The sequence below is a fragment of the Protopterus annectens genome, chromosome 9.part0 (genome assembly GCF_019279795.1).
Source record: "Protopterus annectens isolate FY-2018-M chromosome 9.part0, PAN1.0, whole genome shotgun sequence".
Lineage (NCBI taxonomy): Eukaryota > Metazoa > Chordata > Ceratodontiformes > Protopteridae > Protopterus > Protopterus annectens.
In genome coordinates, this window is record NC_056743.1 from 246,521,630 (window position 1) to 246,537,664 (window position 16,035).

Below are 16,035 nucleotides of genomic sequence, written 5' to 3' on the forward strand. Positions count from 1 at the left end.
GTAGGAATTGTGGTGAGACAGTCTTCAGAAGGCAGTGAGGGATATCATCAGAATTAATGACAGACTCATGACAATCAGACTCCAGTATAATGATAGGGCTTGCTCCATCCCCCACAGCAGGGTTGTGATAATGAGGAAAAAGAGTACATTCAGAAAGCAGTTGCAGGACCTATTAGACAAAGCAGGACAACATGAACAGGTGTTGATAATGGGTGACTTGAATGCATGTATCAGGACAGACAGAACAGGATATGAGGACTGCCTGGGTCCACATGGGTGGAGCAACAGGAATAAAGGAGGAGAAGCCATTCTAGACTTCTGTCTGGCAAATGGCTTAATAGTAGCCAACGCATGGTTCAGAAAAAGAGAGAGTCAAGATCACATACAAGAGTAGCCAAGATGCAACTCAGGCAGACTTCCTCCTAGTACGGAAAAGGCACTGGGGTAGAATCTATGACTGCAGTCATACCCAGTGAAACAGTTGGCCCACAGCAAAAAACATTAGTTGACACAATCAGCTGCAAGCAGTGGTCAGAAAATGCTCCAAGGTCAACAGAGACCAGGATGAAGACCTGGAAGTTCACTGGAGAGAAAGTACAGCAGTTCAAGGAATTACTCAGGGCTCTAGTACCTCAAGAAGAGGAGAAAATAGGTGTGGCAGTGCCTAAAAACAGCATGTGTTAGTACTACAGGAAAGACGCAAGGAAAGCTGGTGGTGGAATGCAGAAGTCCAGGAAGTCATCAAAAGAAAAAAGGAGTGCAGGAAGAAGTGGGAGACAGAAAAGACTGACCAGGCTAGGAAGGACTACTGGTTGGCTAACAAAGAAGCTAAGAAAGAAGTTGCAATAGCAAAGAATAGGGCATCAGGGGCACTCTACCAACTTCTGGAAAGTGACTCAATAAGGGACACAAAAACTATATCAGGTTGCAAGGCAAAGACAGAAAGATAAAAAACACAACAAGCAAAAATACAGGAAACCAGTGATAAACCACACAAAAAAGTAGTAGTACAAAAATTGTGCAAGTACTAGGCACCAAGAACCAGACTTCTCAAAAACTCAGCTTTAATGATAGATGTTAAGCGCTTTCACAATGATAACACTGCTTCTTCAGACACACTTACTAAAAACTGAAAGTACAGTTTTGTACCTACCATAAATGTAGATGTCCAATAGGAATGCATCTGCAGTCCTTACAAATGGGTTGTCCTGTCGTCAGGCAGCCCTTCGGTCGGCCGGATTCCAAAGTCTGGGTCCGGCTTCGGCTGGTGTCGCACTTCACCCGACGTCATCGCTGCAGTTTTTCGGGTATAAAGGCATCAGCCGACGCCATTTTCCTCAGTGTTTCTTGCCCCAGATGCCAGGTGCCCTCTTGGATGGCTAAATTTGGATAAATGCCAATGTTTCCACATAGTAGAGAGCAAACACATAAAATAAGCATGTATGTACATATATACAAACAAATACACCATAATAGATCCCCCCCAAGCTGGCTGAAGGATGGCAAATACCCTAGGAGTACCTCAGAGGGGAAGGTGGGAGGGTAATCCTGACTGCAGATGCATTCCTATCGGACATCTACATTTATGGTAGGTACAAAACTGTACTATGTCCTTCAAGGATGCATCTGCAGTCCTTACAAATGGGTAGAATACCATAGCTAAACAAGGGTAGGAGGAAAAAGTAGAGATTATGGTGTAGCTAGGATCCCTTGCAAAACAGCAGTGGCAAAACCTGCTCGGGATCTAGAGTATAAAGGTAAATTGTAATGCTTGGCAAATGTATGCACGGAGGTCCAAGTAGCAGCCTCTATAATGTCCTTGGTAGCCACTCCTCGTAAGAAAGCTGTGGTAGTGGCTGTAGCCCTTGTGGAGTGAGGCCTGATGTTCTCTGGAGTTTTCTTTCCATGGTAGGAGTAACAAAATCTAATGCAATTTCCAATCCATTTGGAGATTGTCTGTTTTGAAATTGGTTTTCCTTCCTTTCCTGTGGCATATGCTACCAGAAGCTGGTCAGTTTTTCTATTGGACTTAGTCCTGTCCAGGTAGTAGCGTAATTGTCTATGTACATCCAAGGTATGCAAGAGTCTTTCTCCCCTGTTCTGTGGGTTTGGGAAGAATGTAGGTAGGTGGATAGCCTGATTTAATGACACTCTGGATACCACCTTAGGCATAGATGTAGGGTTTGTTCTCATGGACACTCTATCTTGATGGAAGATCAGGAAGGGTTGCACTGCCATTAATGCCTGTAGTTCAGAGACCCTTCTTGCTGAAGTTATTGCCAGCAGGAAAGCAGTCTTCCAGGATAAGTATTGTAATTCTGCTGTTGCTGCTGGCTCGAAAGGGGGAAGTGTCAATTTTTCTAGCACAAAGTTCAAGTCCCATGCTGGCAATGGTGGTTTCCTGGGAGGTTTTACATTTTTAATTCCTCTCAGAAACTGTCTGAGCAGAGGATGAGAGGAGACAGGAGGATCCAAGCTGTACTCTGCTGAAATAGCTGATGCATGTATCTTGATGGAGGAATAGGACAGGCCTGTGTGGAAGAGCTCTGCCAAGTACTCCAGGATGTTGGCTATGTTTACCCGTGTCACATCTTCTCCCTTTGCAGTACTCCAAATGAGGTATCTTTTCCATTTTGCTGCATAATTCTTTCTTGTTGAAGGTCTACGAGCCTCCAGGATTATGTCTTTAACCCTTTGGGATAAATTTGGGTTAATTGCTGTTATGCAATGTTCCAGGCAGTTAGCTGCAGAGTTTTCAGGTTTGGATGCAGGATGTTGTAGTTGTTCTGTGTTAACAGTAATGGGATCAGGGGTAGTGTCCATATTTGTTCCCGAGACATGCTCCTCAGCAATGGGTACCAATGTTGTCTTGGCCAGTCTGGAGCTACCAGAATGATCCTTGGACGGTCCTCTTTGATCTTCAGAAGCACCTTGTGCATCAAAGGAAGTGGTGGGAATGCGTATGCTGTCAGGTTTTTCCAACTGAAAGATAGGGAGTCCACCTTCCAAGCAAGTGGGTGGTACGTCCTTGTGCAGAATTTCTTTAGTTGGTGATTGAGTGGGGATGCAAACAAGTCTGTTTGTGGTAATCCCCATTCTCTTGTGATGGCTTTGAAGATGTCCGGATGTAGCATCCATTCGTGGGCATCTGTGGTAGTTCTGCTTAATATGTCTGCTAGAATGTTTTCTTTTCCCGGTACAAAAATTGCTTGTAACTGAATGTTGTAGCTCAGGGCCACATCCCATAGGTCCAGTGCCAGCCGGCATTGAGGACATGAATGTGTGCCTCCCTGTTTGTTGATGTACCACATAACTGTGGTGTTGTCTGTCCTTATCAACTGACCTTCTTGGAGAAATGGTCTGAATGACTGGATTGCCAATTTTACTGCCAGCATTTCCTTTAGATTTATGTGTAGGCGCAGCTGGTCTTGAGTCCATAAGCCTTGTATGCACTTGCCCAGCATGTGTGCCCCCCAACCGAGGTCTGAGGCATCTGTCGTGATGGTTTGGCTTGGTTGACTGTTGCAGAAGGGCAATCCTGTGTTTGACTGACAGGCCTGAGCCCACCATAGGAACTCCTGCTTCAGGAATGGGATTATTGGAATTTTGGTTTCTAGGCTGTGCTTGTGTTGGGACCACAAATTCTTTAGGTACCACTGTAGCTTTCTCGTATGCAGTCTGGCATGAGGGACCAGAATTATGCAGGATGCCATGAAGCCTAGAGCTTGCAGTACTTTTCTTGCAGTTAGATGGTTCTGCTTTGTTAACGCCAAGAAGTAGAGAGGTAGTTGCTCTTTCTTTTCTGCAGTTAGGAATGCCATTTGTTTTGATGTGTCCAGCTCTGCACCCAGAAAGGTTATTCTTTGGGATGGAATCAGCCTTGACTTTTTTATATTGACTGTATATCCCAAGGCTTGCAGCAGGTAAATGACTCTTTGTAAGTCTTCTGTTAGCTTGCTTTTGTTGTCCGCTTGTATCAGGCAGTCGTCCAGGTAGGGATAAATTTGGATCCCCTGAAGTCTGCAATGAGCAATTACTGATGCCAGGCATTTCATGAACACTCTGGGCGCAGTAGATAAGCCAAAGGGCAATGCTGAAAATTGATAATGCTCTGATCCTGCAAGAAATCTGAGGTATCGTCTGCAAATTGGTCGTATAGGGACGTGCAGGTATGCCTCCTTGAGATCTAGAGTTACCAGCCAAGACTCCTTGCCCAGCATGGGAAGAAGCTGCTGTAGGGTCAGCATTTTGAATTTTGGAACAATGAGGAATGTGTTTAAAGCAGACAGGTCTAGAATGGGTCTCCATTTGTTTTCTTTCCTTGGTACCAGGAAGAGTCTGGAGTAAAATCCCTTTCCTTGCTCCATAGATGGTACCTTTTCCACAGCTCTCATTCTTAATAGCTGAGATATTTGCTTTAGAGCTTCTGCCCTTTTAGTAGGTGGTAGGTTTGGCATTCCTCTCTTCCCTGGTAGAGTATGGAAATGGAACCTGTAACCTTGGTCTATAGTTTGTAAAATCCATTTTTCCCTTGTGATGCAATGCCAGTTCTTTGAAAATAAGGTTAGCTTTCCGCCTAAGGGTGCTTCTAGTTGTTCCCTGGTAGGCGGTGCCACTGTCAAGTCACTGTGATTGAGTTGTTGTAGTGGTGGTGGCTGCGTCCGTGCCTCGCTGGTTGTTACCTTGCCACTGGCGTCCCCTGTAGGCACCCCTGGATTGGTTTCTGCCTCTAGAACGCCTATTCCTGCCTCTCTGTGTCTTAGAGGAGTCCGGAAAGGACCAATTCTTGGAGGGCCAGTTCCTGCTAAACCTTGGAGGTTGAACCTGTAAGAAATCTTTCACCGTTTGTACAGATTTCGCCTTCTCTTCCATCTTTTTTAGTACCTGCTGAGCAGGGGAACCAAATAAATTGACCTTGTCCATGGGTGCATCCAAAAGCTTTGATTTGACATGGTCCGGTAATGCCTGTTCTTTCAACCATGCATGTCTCCTGATAACTGTGCCAGTCATGGCTGATCTAAAGGAAGCCTCCAGTGCATCATAGCCACATTTTAAAGAATGGTTACTAACTTGCTGTATGTTATGTACCATTTCCTGAACATATTTTTTATCTAAAGATTCTTCAGAGGACAGCTTTTTAGTTAACTGGTCAAGCATAAACTCTTGATATTGAATCATATGAAATTGGCAGTTCAAAGCCCTAGCTGACAAGGTAGCAGAAGTGTAAACTTTTTTACCCCATCTCTCTAAGGACCTGGATTCCCTTTCGGAGGGGAGGGGGTTTTTAGTAGAAGTAGCTGCTACAGCTTTAGGGCCCTGGGAGATAGTCTCTGGATCTGCAAAAGGAGCCTTGTATAAATGGTGATGAGTGTCCGGGACCCTGTAGAACCTATCGGGCTTATCAGGAGCCGGAGGTAATGAATCAGGAGCAGTGCAAGCATCATTAAATGCATCATCTACAACAGAAAGAACTGGAGGTATAGCTAAAGGCCTATGTTGTGGCAAATGTAGAAAGGTTCTAAGCCTTTTTCTGGAGTCTGAGAAATCTTGGCCCTGCCACTGAAATTGCTCCCTCATAGCATGCAAGGTTTCCCCAAAGGAAAATTCCTCAGGTGGAGAGGCTGAAGGAATGGACTCTTCAGCATCAGAGTCTTCGTAAGGAGAATAAGAAGCCTCAGGAGGGTCTGTATGTTCTGAGTCATCAGAGGAATCATCAGTGGATACTGGTTCAGGGGGCTCTGCTCTAGGCCTCTTTTCTGGAGGTGGGAGAGAGGACCTGTCTGGATGAGGCTGGGATCCACAAATTAAAGAAATTAGATCCTCAGCCAAAGAAAGCATATGAGAGCTAGTGCTGGGCCTGTGTGAGGGGGGTTTGGCAGGCACAGTCTTTGAAGCTTTGGCTGCTTTAGCCCTGGCAAAGGCCTTAATAGACATGGCTGCAGGAGGCCTGGCAGCTCCACGTGCAGGGGGTGAAATATCCAGGGGAATAGTGTCTGATAATTCCTGAGAAACCGCAACAGAAGGTTGGATTTCAGAAGCCGATTCTACCAGGTTAGAGGAGGCCTCGGTAGAAGGCATGGTTTCGGCTGAAGAAAGAACCGCTTGCTCGGTTTCGGCCGAAACCGAGACACTCGCGGTTTGCTTAATCACGGTTTCGGCCGAAACCGCGGACCACGAGTGTCGGTCCTTTTCTTTACGTTTTTTGGAAATTTGCGTTGTCGGAGGATTCGACGGCATAATATAGGCAAAATCAGAGCCGAAAATCTGTTCAGCAAACTCCGACCGACGTCTAAGCGTCCGTCGGTTAAAAGAAGCACAGGCTAGACAAGCTGCTATGTCGTGGTCTGGGCCTAAACAATGTATACAGTAGGAGTGGAAATCTTTATGAGGTATTTGTTTCCCACAAGATAAACAGTTATTCACTTTCTCTGACATCGGCTGAGGCAAGAAAGAGTCCCCAACGGGTACTTAGCTTTTAGAAGTCTTCGAAGTAGTATTCGGTAGTAGTAATCTCTGGATCTGACCGACCGGCACTTGCGAACAGCTTCTGCTTCGGGCGCCACGCGGCAAGAAAGACTGAGGAAAATGGCGTCGGCTGATGCCTTTATACCCGAAAAACTGCAGCGATGACATCGGGTGAAGTGCGACACCAGCCGAAGCCGGACCCAGACTTTGGAATCCGGCCGACCGAAGGGCTGCCTGACGACAGGACAACCCATTTGTAAGGACTGCAGATGCATCCTTGAAGGACATCTTCATTTATACCATTTAAAATCAATTATTCAATTACTGACAGCACCCCTCCCCCTTCTTTAAAAACAAAACAGGAAACAATTAACAAAAGCACCATTCTACACAGCATATGTAAAAAGCATACTCATTTCTTTCTAAGTTTACACATCTTCAAAACAGGTTTCAGGGAGATAGAATCACTGAAACCAGATCTTAAATGTGTACCCAGCCTCAAGATCAATTTGAGCTCAACATTTTCAATTTCATTAACAATGTCCCCCATCCTAATATTCTCCTTTAATACCTGCAAAACGTGGAAGACAATTGTATATGTGGGTCCTGCATGTTAGCCAGGGCACTATATTCCAACCTCCTATGGGTGCAATACACATGATCCCTGATGCATTCTTTTAATCGATGGCTCATCTTCTCAAAATAAAATCTGTAACAAACTACACAATGAGCAATATAAATCAAATTCTTAGTGCTTAGTCAGCAGTGAATCTAAGCTGCCAAATGTAGCCAGTACCAGGATGCTTGCACCTGTACGATTTTTTTTAGAAAGATGGAGAAGATAGTCAGACACCATTCAGAAGGGATGCCAGCAACAACCTGCTCACCAGTCCACATGATATAAAAGGCACACGGAAGGAGCATTTCCAGCAGCTTCTGAATGAAGAAAACCCCACAGAAGCTGTACTGCTCCAGAAACCACCTATAATGAGAACAGAGAAGCCCACCTTAGAAGAAGTAAGGACAGCACTAAGGAAGATGAAGTCAGGGAAAGCAGGCTCAGATGAGGTCACAGCAAATATGATAAAGATGCTGGGTGAGAGGGGAGAAATGGCTCCTGACGGTAATAACAGCAGTGTGGAGAGAAAGGCATATCCCAGATGACTGGAGAATAAGCATACTTGTGCCAGTGCACAAGAACAAAGGGGACATCCACAACTGTGGGCAGTACAGAGGCATCAAACTCGTACCACACTGCATGAAAGTTCTGGAGAGGGTGATTGATAAACAGATACGCAGAGCAGTAGAATGCAAGATGAGAGATGAGCAGTTCGGCTTCAGATCAGGATGCAGCACACTTGACTCGATGTTTGGATTGAGGCAGATACTTAAGAAGAAGCTAGAGATGAGGACAGAAGTCCAACTGGGCATTCCTAGACTTGGAGGAAGCATATGACAAGGTCCCAAGAAAGTTGATCTGGGTGGTAATGAGGTGGTTTGAAGTCTCAGAAACATTGGTTGAATTAGTGCAGGCTATGTACAAGGACCCAAATGACTCAAGTACGAACAGTGTTCGGCCTCACAAAGGGGTTTCCCAGTGGGAGTGGATGCACACCTGGGTTCAGCTCTGACCCTACTGATGTCCATTCTAGTGATGGACTACATTAGCAAAGAGGTTGGAGGAGTTCAGATCAACAAAGCTGCTGTATGCAGATGATGTGGCAAAACAGGCAGACTCAGAGCTAGAACTTCAGAAAAGGATAGGAGAATGGAATGCAAATCTGAAGGCACATAGGATGAAAATAAGTACGGATAAGACTGGTAATGGCAGCAAACTGGGGAAATCAGAAGAAGCTGAGAATAGAGATAGAAGGGAAGATGCTGGAACAGGTAAACGGCGTCAAGTATCTAGGAGGGGTGGTTGAGGAGAAGGGTAGTCTGAATGAAGAGGTCAAAGCTAGAACCAGAGGGGCTGCAGACACCAGGTGCAGTCTGACAGAAGAATGCCAAAGAAGCTGAAAAGTAAGGTGTACAAGACAGTGGCGCAACCAGTACTACTGCATGGTACAGAAACCTGGGCAGTAAAGGAAGAACAGCTGAAGAAGCTAGAGGTGATGGAAATGAAGTGCCTGAGAAAGGTGGCAGGATGCACACTGTGGGACAGATAAGAAGAGGACATAAGAGCAGAAGCCAAAGTAGCTCCAATTGCAGAAAAGATCAAAGAGAACAAATTACGGTGGTTTGGGCACATGTGTAGAAAAGCAGAAGACAATCTGGTGAGGAAGATTTGGGAGAGACAGGCATGAGTGCTGAAAAAGGCAGGAGTGTGGCACTGAATAGAGAGAGTTGGCGACAAAAAATGGGAAAAAGGGGGCTGATGAGGATGACTCAGAAATCAGAAGAGTCCAACACTGCTTGGTAAATAGTGGGTATCTCACTGTAACTATTGAGCATGGAAGTACTTATTTTCCAATAACCTCAAAGGCCCAACTAGACAATGTCTACTTTCAGAGGTGGCCAAGATAAACTTCACAGGTCATTCCGATACATATTACATAATTATGCCAAATACCCAATGGTCAGGAATACCTACCACAAGCTAACTTACGGGGCATCTTTACATTCACTGATTCACGTACTGTCTTTTTTTTTTTTTTTTAAACTTGTCCAAGAATTCCACATGCTATTTTGCCAACGGGAGAGTCACGACTGACACTCTTATGGGCAGTTGCCCCACAAACCCTCATTTCCAAGTGAGCTCCCCCTCAAACATACACAGATCCAGGTCCTCATCCCCACCTTGCCCGTACAATGTTTCTTGTTAGCAAAGTACAAAGAGTGGCACTTCACACACACTCATCCAACAATAGAAGTTAGCAAAGAACGGAGTGCTTACCTAGCGCCAATGACGACCAGGTAGTCCAGAAGTCGCGGACATGCCTTAGTCTTCTGCACCATTGTCCCACTCCGTCACTAGGTCATTTTAATGGAATTTAAAGGAATTAACCATCATACAACCAATGAAGAGGATGGCAATCTAAAGCATATCCATTTTAATGGCACAGGACATGCTACGATTTAGGCAGTTATCCAAATAGCTGGAAACTAGCAGCAAATCTAGAAAAACAAAGAAAATAAAATGTTATGGTTAATGTTACAAATTATATAAAACACACATGCAAACAATATGCAACAACCACTAAGAAATGTGTTTACTGCTGAAAATTCTGCACTTGTATTTACAAAGCTATTTGTTCTCTGTTTACACCCGCATCTACTATATGCCAGTGTTCTTATTTACAATAATCTTTCAAAGTGCCTTTTCTTGTGCTGACCAACTCTATTCTACAGATCCTGGGAGCTCAAACATAAATGGCCTGCTCAGACAACAGAATTATCACACACAAAGGATATGTATGTCTACATATTGCCATTACCACTCATTTGCAACAACATAGCCTTGTATGCAGGTACAAACAAGATAAACGTTCTCCTGGAGTGTCCAACACAGCTGGGATGACTGCCCTCCTCAGTTATTACCTATCAATTTATCACATTAATCAAGACCTGTGAGCCACATGGGATTATGTAATCCAGTACCTACCAAGCAGAGAAAATGCCCACTTCCCCTTACATCCACTACTGCCTGTTTCAATGTTTGGCTATACATACTCATAATACTCAAGACACTTGAACACAACCTTTACAAAAGTGAGACTTGTAGTCAGAGGTATGCAAAGTACAGCCATATACACTTGTACGCACATATATACAGTACTCACACAATCAAATACCTGTACAATCTAATATGCATGTACCACTCTATACACAGTGACATACATATATGCACACAGTTTATATACATACACATGGGTCTACCTTAAAAGGCTGAAATCCCACATTATCGAATCCCAAATGAGTGAGACCTTGCCGAAGTAGCAAAACACACATCATGGATTACCAAAGTTTTTCACAGGGAAAACTGACAGTTGGCCAAACTAGGAAATTTGCCCTTTTCCCCACCATAGCGCAATCCCGGAGTTGGTATATTTATTTACAGCGGGTGTGGGAGCGAAGCCCCCCACCTGGATGAGTTTCGCTTTTTGTTGCATATTGGACAACTGTCCATTTTCCCTGTGAAAAAGTTGAGTAATCCGTAGGGCCGGTGTTTTACCACTTCGGCGATGTTGTCTCGGTCATATCAGACTTGATAAAGTGGGATTTCGGCCTTTTCTTGTAGAGCTACACACACACACACACAGACACACACACACACAACCATTATTAATAGCATTACACACAAGTTACTACAAAGGTGCACACTGCATGCAGATTCACATAATGAATCTACTAAATACACTGCCTCACAAACAGTTGCAGCTGGCATGCAGAATTATCTAAGAATGGGAGTGTGAGTATAAGTGTGTGTGTGTATAGATATATATATATATATATATATATATATATATACATATACAAGTGGGTGTGTGCGCACGCAGTCGTGTGTGTATAACAAATCAATCCAGAAACCAAGAAGTCACACTGGTGGGAAAAGACTTCAGAGTAGAGTGCTGCTCAAAACATACATTTATTAACTTTAAAACTCATAAAACAACAATGGAGGTTAAGCACTTTCGTCCTCTGGTTAACTGGACTTCAGCAGAACAATTACCCATAAGTTAAGAAGCCTTTTTATATATTATACTAAATTAATTGATTGCATAATATTCAAATTAGTAAAATTTCCTCAGAGTGCCAGCATAAACAGCTACAATGTTGTAAAACATACTAGTAAAAACATGCAACAGTTACAAATAATTTACAATGCGCAGTGCACTTGAAAGATTATTGCAGCTAAAATTAAAAAAATTGTTTCAGTTTTTTATATAATACTCTTAGCTAAAAATGATTTCCTACCCTATGTGACATATCAATTGTGTACCCTATGGCATCAATGCATAACTACCCAAAATAATATCTAGCGTTGAGTTTTAGTATGCTGGAAATTGAAACATTTTCATTTACACCTGATGGCTGGGTGGCATTGGTCCTAAGCTGCCATTTAAGTTCTAAAAATTCTAAGAAATCATCACTTGGTCGTCCATCCCCCCCACCCCCCACCCCCACTCACCTAAGTTAACTTGCTCAATAATGTAAAACTTAAACTGGTGTGTAGGGTTGGATTTAATGTGTGTATATAGGGAGTTGTTTTCATCTTTCTTCTTGATGTCGTATGTGTGTTGATATATCCTTTGCCTGCATTTACATTTAGTTTTTGCCCATGTAGAATGCTGTGCAAAATGTGCATAACCCTAGATAAACAATGCCCTTAGTGGAATAACCACTTTCAGCCACAAGCTAAACACAATGCCATTACATTAACATAATTGTGTACACAGAGACGACACATGAAATTCAAAAATCACAAAGATACAATTAGTCTATGCAATTCTAAAAAAATAGCTATAGAATACAATATTAAAATACGAAATGCATAGTGCAAAGTAGAAATGGTACAACTACTATGCAATGCACAATTCATTTGTTGATAGAGTGAGCACACTAAGATTTGAGAGTTAGTATGTACAGTATGTGATAGATATGTATTACATTTAAGCAATAAATAGATGATGTGGTGTGGTATACTGAAGATTTACCCACGGTTAGAGTGGTTTAATCACAAGGGCGAGGCCCATGTGATTAAATAAAGCCAACCATGGGTAAATTTCAATATACCACAACCACGGAGTCGGTTATTGCTATTATACAATGACATTAAGGAAAAAAATACTTACTTTTCTTAAATAATGTCTTTGTATAACGGCGCATTACTGTTCTTCCGCCGATGGTAGTATACTGCTTCCTTGTGCTGATGTATTGAGCATGCATATGGGACTTGCGCTCATAAGCATATCCAGTACATCAATGCTTTGAAACAGAAGCAATGTAGAAGAGAAAGTCTCTGTTGCATTTTTTTCTTTATTTATTTAAAAAAAAAAAAAAAAAAAAAAAAAAAGGTTTTGGACACTATACCAACGGAAAAAAGTCCAAGTGACCGGACCTTTTTCCGTTGGTATATTGTGGGATTTACAACAGGCATCTGGCCAATCAGCATGCACATTTTGGAACATTAATAGGGGGTCATTGTATAATTAACAATACTGCATAAAGCAACATTTTTATATTTTTGATAAAATTTACAATATTTGTGTAAAACAGATTTGGTTGGTTTTGAACTTGTCTGTTTACAAAGTTACCAAAAAAAGACAGTTAATTACAAATAGCTATACTCCTATGCACTATCAAAGCAGCTGCATCCACAACACTGTTTGAGGTGTCATTTGAATTACTGTCAAAAGGCTGGGTAGACATTCCTTTAATCTTTTCCTTTCCCTCACTTTAGAGAGGTAGTGAGTACATGTAATTTGTTTTTTCACCAAAATCTTTTTGAAAGGTTCTTCAGTGTAAAGGCTTCAACTCCCCTCTCCTTTTTAAGAGCACAGAATGGTATGACATCAATTTAGCTCACAGTGAAGGGCTGTAGCCACTGTGAAGTAATTTAAAGCCAAATGTAAACAGAAGGAAGAGGGATTTCTCTCTAACTGGGAGCCAAATGTCTATGTTTCGGGAAGTGCAGTGGTGATCATCATAAAACTTAAGAATATAAAGTTGCAGATTCTGGTGGCAAGGATTTTTAGTTTATGGGTATTCTGAAAAAAAATAGTGTGTGATAAACATGGTATGCTCCAGGTGTGACATACAAATGTTTACTAAAAGGACAAGATGAGTTCGGGGTGGGAGGGGATTAAATGACTGGAGTTTAAGGATTGGGGTTTTTGGCCATGATGGCCACTGTTTCAATGTATGACTTGAAGGTTAGACAAAAGCCAAATTTGAAACCTAAATACTTTTGTGCGACTTGGGACAGCTGGGAGTTGGTATCTGGAGACCTTTAGGTCACTGCTGTATAACATTTTTCTGTTCTTAGAAGTTACATTCTAACAGAGTGCATTTTACATTCTAATAACTCTGTGTACCTCACTTCCTAAGAAGGATTATGCAACACCAATGAATTACAAGTTCCTAGAGTTGTGGAGAGACGCGAACTTGATGTCAGACAAAGCAAGGGTGTTCCACGACATCACAAGTTTTTTTTTTTTTTTTTTTTTTTACTTTGCCCCTACCAATACGGAACAAGGAGGACAGGGGACGTTCTGTCAGCAGGACATGGAAGAGGAGGATGGAGCATCGAGAAGGATCACAGAAATCGATCGTTGAAATCTATGTGAGAGAAGGATGTCGGACATCAGTACACTATTTCCAAAAGAATTCTAAACAGGTTTGAACAGTCTCTTTTGGAGAGGGGGCTATCCTTTGTACCTGCACACCTCACTGATTTAAGTGACATTTTGCTTGATGCGAGACTGTTTGCTTGGAGTTTACAACTTAAGACTGTTTCCAGCTGATATTGGAGACATTAGTTTCAAGAAACCTAGTGACTTCAATCCCACCTTGAATGTTACCCTAGAAGTTTTTTGTAATTCAGTTGAGCTTGATTTACAACATATTTTTCAAAGCAATCATTTTTTCAAGTCCAATTTAAGCACAGAGGAAGTGAGAGCCCTAGAACAACTAAAACCTGATAACACCATTTCTATTCGCCCTGCCGATAAATGTGGGGCAGTTGTTATTATGGATGCCACATTCTACAAAGAGCAAGTTCTTGCTATGTTAAATGATGTTGATACGTATGAACTTATGAGTTTACCACAGGTACAAGAAGTTATTAGGAATGTAAAAAGCACTCTATTAGAGTGGGTTTTAGGTGGCTCCATAACAGAGAGTATTTACCAATTTCTTTTTGTTGAGAAACCTTTAATACCATCTTTAATTGTTTACCCAAAATACACAAAGATCCAATGAAACTCCCTGTTAGATCCAATGTGTATAGATGAGGGTGGGGTACAGAACCTATGTCCATCTCTGTAGAGAATTTTTTGAGACCAGTGGTCTATACTGTCTTAAGGACACTAAACAATTCTTAGCAGGTTTGTATTTATTAATGATGACCCTTTAAAGGAATATGATTTACTTTTTACTGTGATTCCCAATCAAACAGGCATTGAAATGGTTAGAGATTTTCTACGATCCTACGATCACAAACTTATAGACTTGTTATATTTATTGAGACTACTTTGGAGAATGTGCTCATGGTTGATAAATATTATAGAAAACGTGCAGGTGTAGTGATGGAGACGTCATGTGCGAATAGCTATGCTTATAGCGTGGTTGCACAATGGAAGATCAAGCATGTTATGTACAGCATATATGCTCCCTATATACGTTTTTATAGGAGGTTTGTGGATGATGCCCTTCCTTGTTTGGAGAGGCTCATTAGATTTACTTCAACAGTCTTTTTTAGTTATTTACAGCAATCTACAGATATCTTACATTTTACCAAGCAAGAATCCTATAAAGAAATCGAGTTTCTTGATGTTCGATTATCTAGAAATGCTGGCAATAAATTGGTCAGGAGTAGATACAGGAAGAATGTGCACCAGAACCATGTATTACATAGGAGCAGTAATCATCCTAAACATATCTTTAGAAATACAGTAAGAGGCCAAGCTATGAAGATCTCATGGTTAAGCAGTGAGACATTTTCAACAGAGAGTTAAGCTCTAATAAGGGATGGGTTTCTAACCATAGCCTATGGCAGACGAGTGATAGATTCTGAAATAAAAACAGTGAAGTTGAGGGAAGGGAGAGTGGCACCTTTCTATTCAGATCATGGGCTATGTGCATCTACGATAGCACAGGAATGTGATAGGGGAGTGATTAGAGATGCTCCACCACTATGTATAAACTACTCTAAGAATGTTAACTATTTATGCAGCTATTAAAAGGAATTGACACATTTTGACCTCTGACAGTGAAATCAATACATTGATAGGGAAGGAGCCTTGCTTTGTCTTTAAGAACAAGAGTTCTCTCAAACGTACGTTATGTTATGGTCCCAAGATGAGGTTTTCAGTAGAGAAGTCACAGGGTACCACTCATTGTGATAAGTGCAATTTTTGCCATCTCATTAATACCAGCAATTCGTTTGAGCATTCAGTCACTGGGAGGAAGTAACACATTCTAAGTTGCAGCCAACTGCCACTGTAGTATATTTAGCGATGTGTGTTGCATGTCCATACTTTTATGTCAGGAAGACAAACAGAATGTTATACGTGAGGATTAGAGAGCATATGAGGAAGGACAATGTGATATTAGTAACCTCTTAGCTAAACATGCAAGTGATGCAGGGAAAGAACATACATTTTTTTTTGTTGCTGAGCAAGTTTTTGAGGGCAACAGAGTCTGGGATATATGTAACCGAACCGAATTGCAGGGAGTAAGCATGGATTTTACGAATCCAAGCTGATAAGAGGTTTGGCTTAAATGGCAAGATCTCGTTGAAGCCTATTTTGAAAGCAAGAGGTGTAGGTAGGAAATGAATCTGTGATCAGTTGTATAGTTCCCTGCTAAAGAATTTTGGTTTACCCTCCTTGTGTGGGGACAAGAGGT

The 16,035-nt window shown here is 42.0% G+C and overlaps 1 protein-coding gene across 1 annotated transcript in view; it reads right to left on the bottom strand.

Annotated features, from left to right (window-relative positions):
- MADD (MAP kinase activating death domain) overlaps window positions 1–16,035 on the bottom strand; it is a 2,427,721-nt gene that overhangs the window by 1,892,040 nt on the left and 519,646 nt on the right. Inside the window, exon 3 of the mRNA XM_044082094.1 lies at window positions 9,362–9,582. Coding sequence (XP_043938029.1) covers window positions 9,362–9,423 — 62 coding nt within the window. The 5' untranslated portion in view covers window positions 9,424–9,582. The remainder of the gene's footprint in view (window positions 1–9,361; window positions 9,583–16,035) is intronic.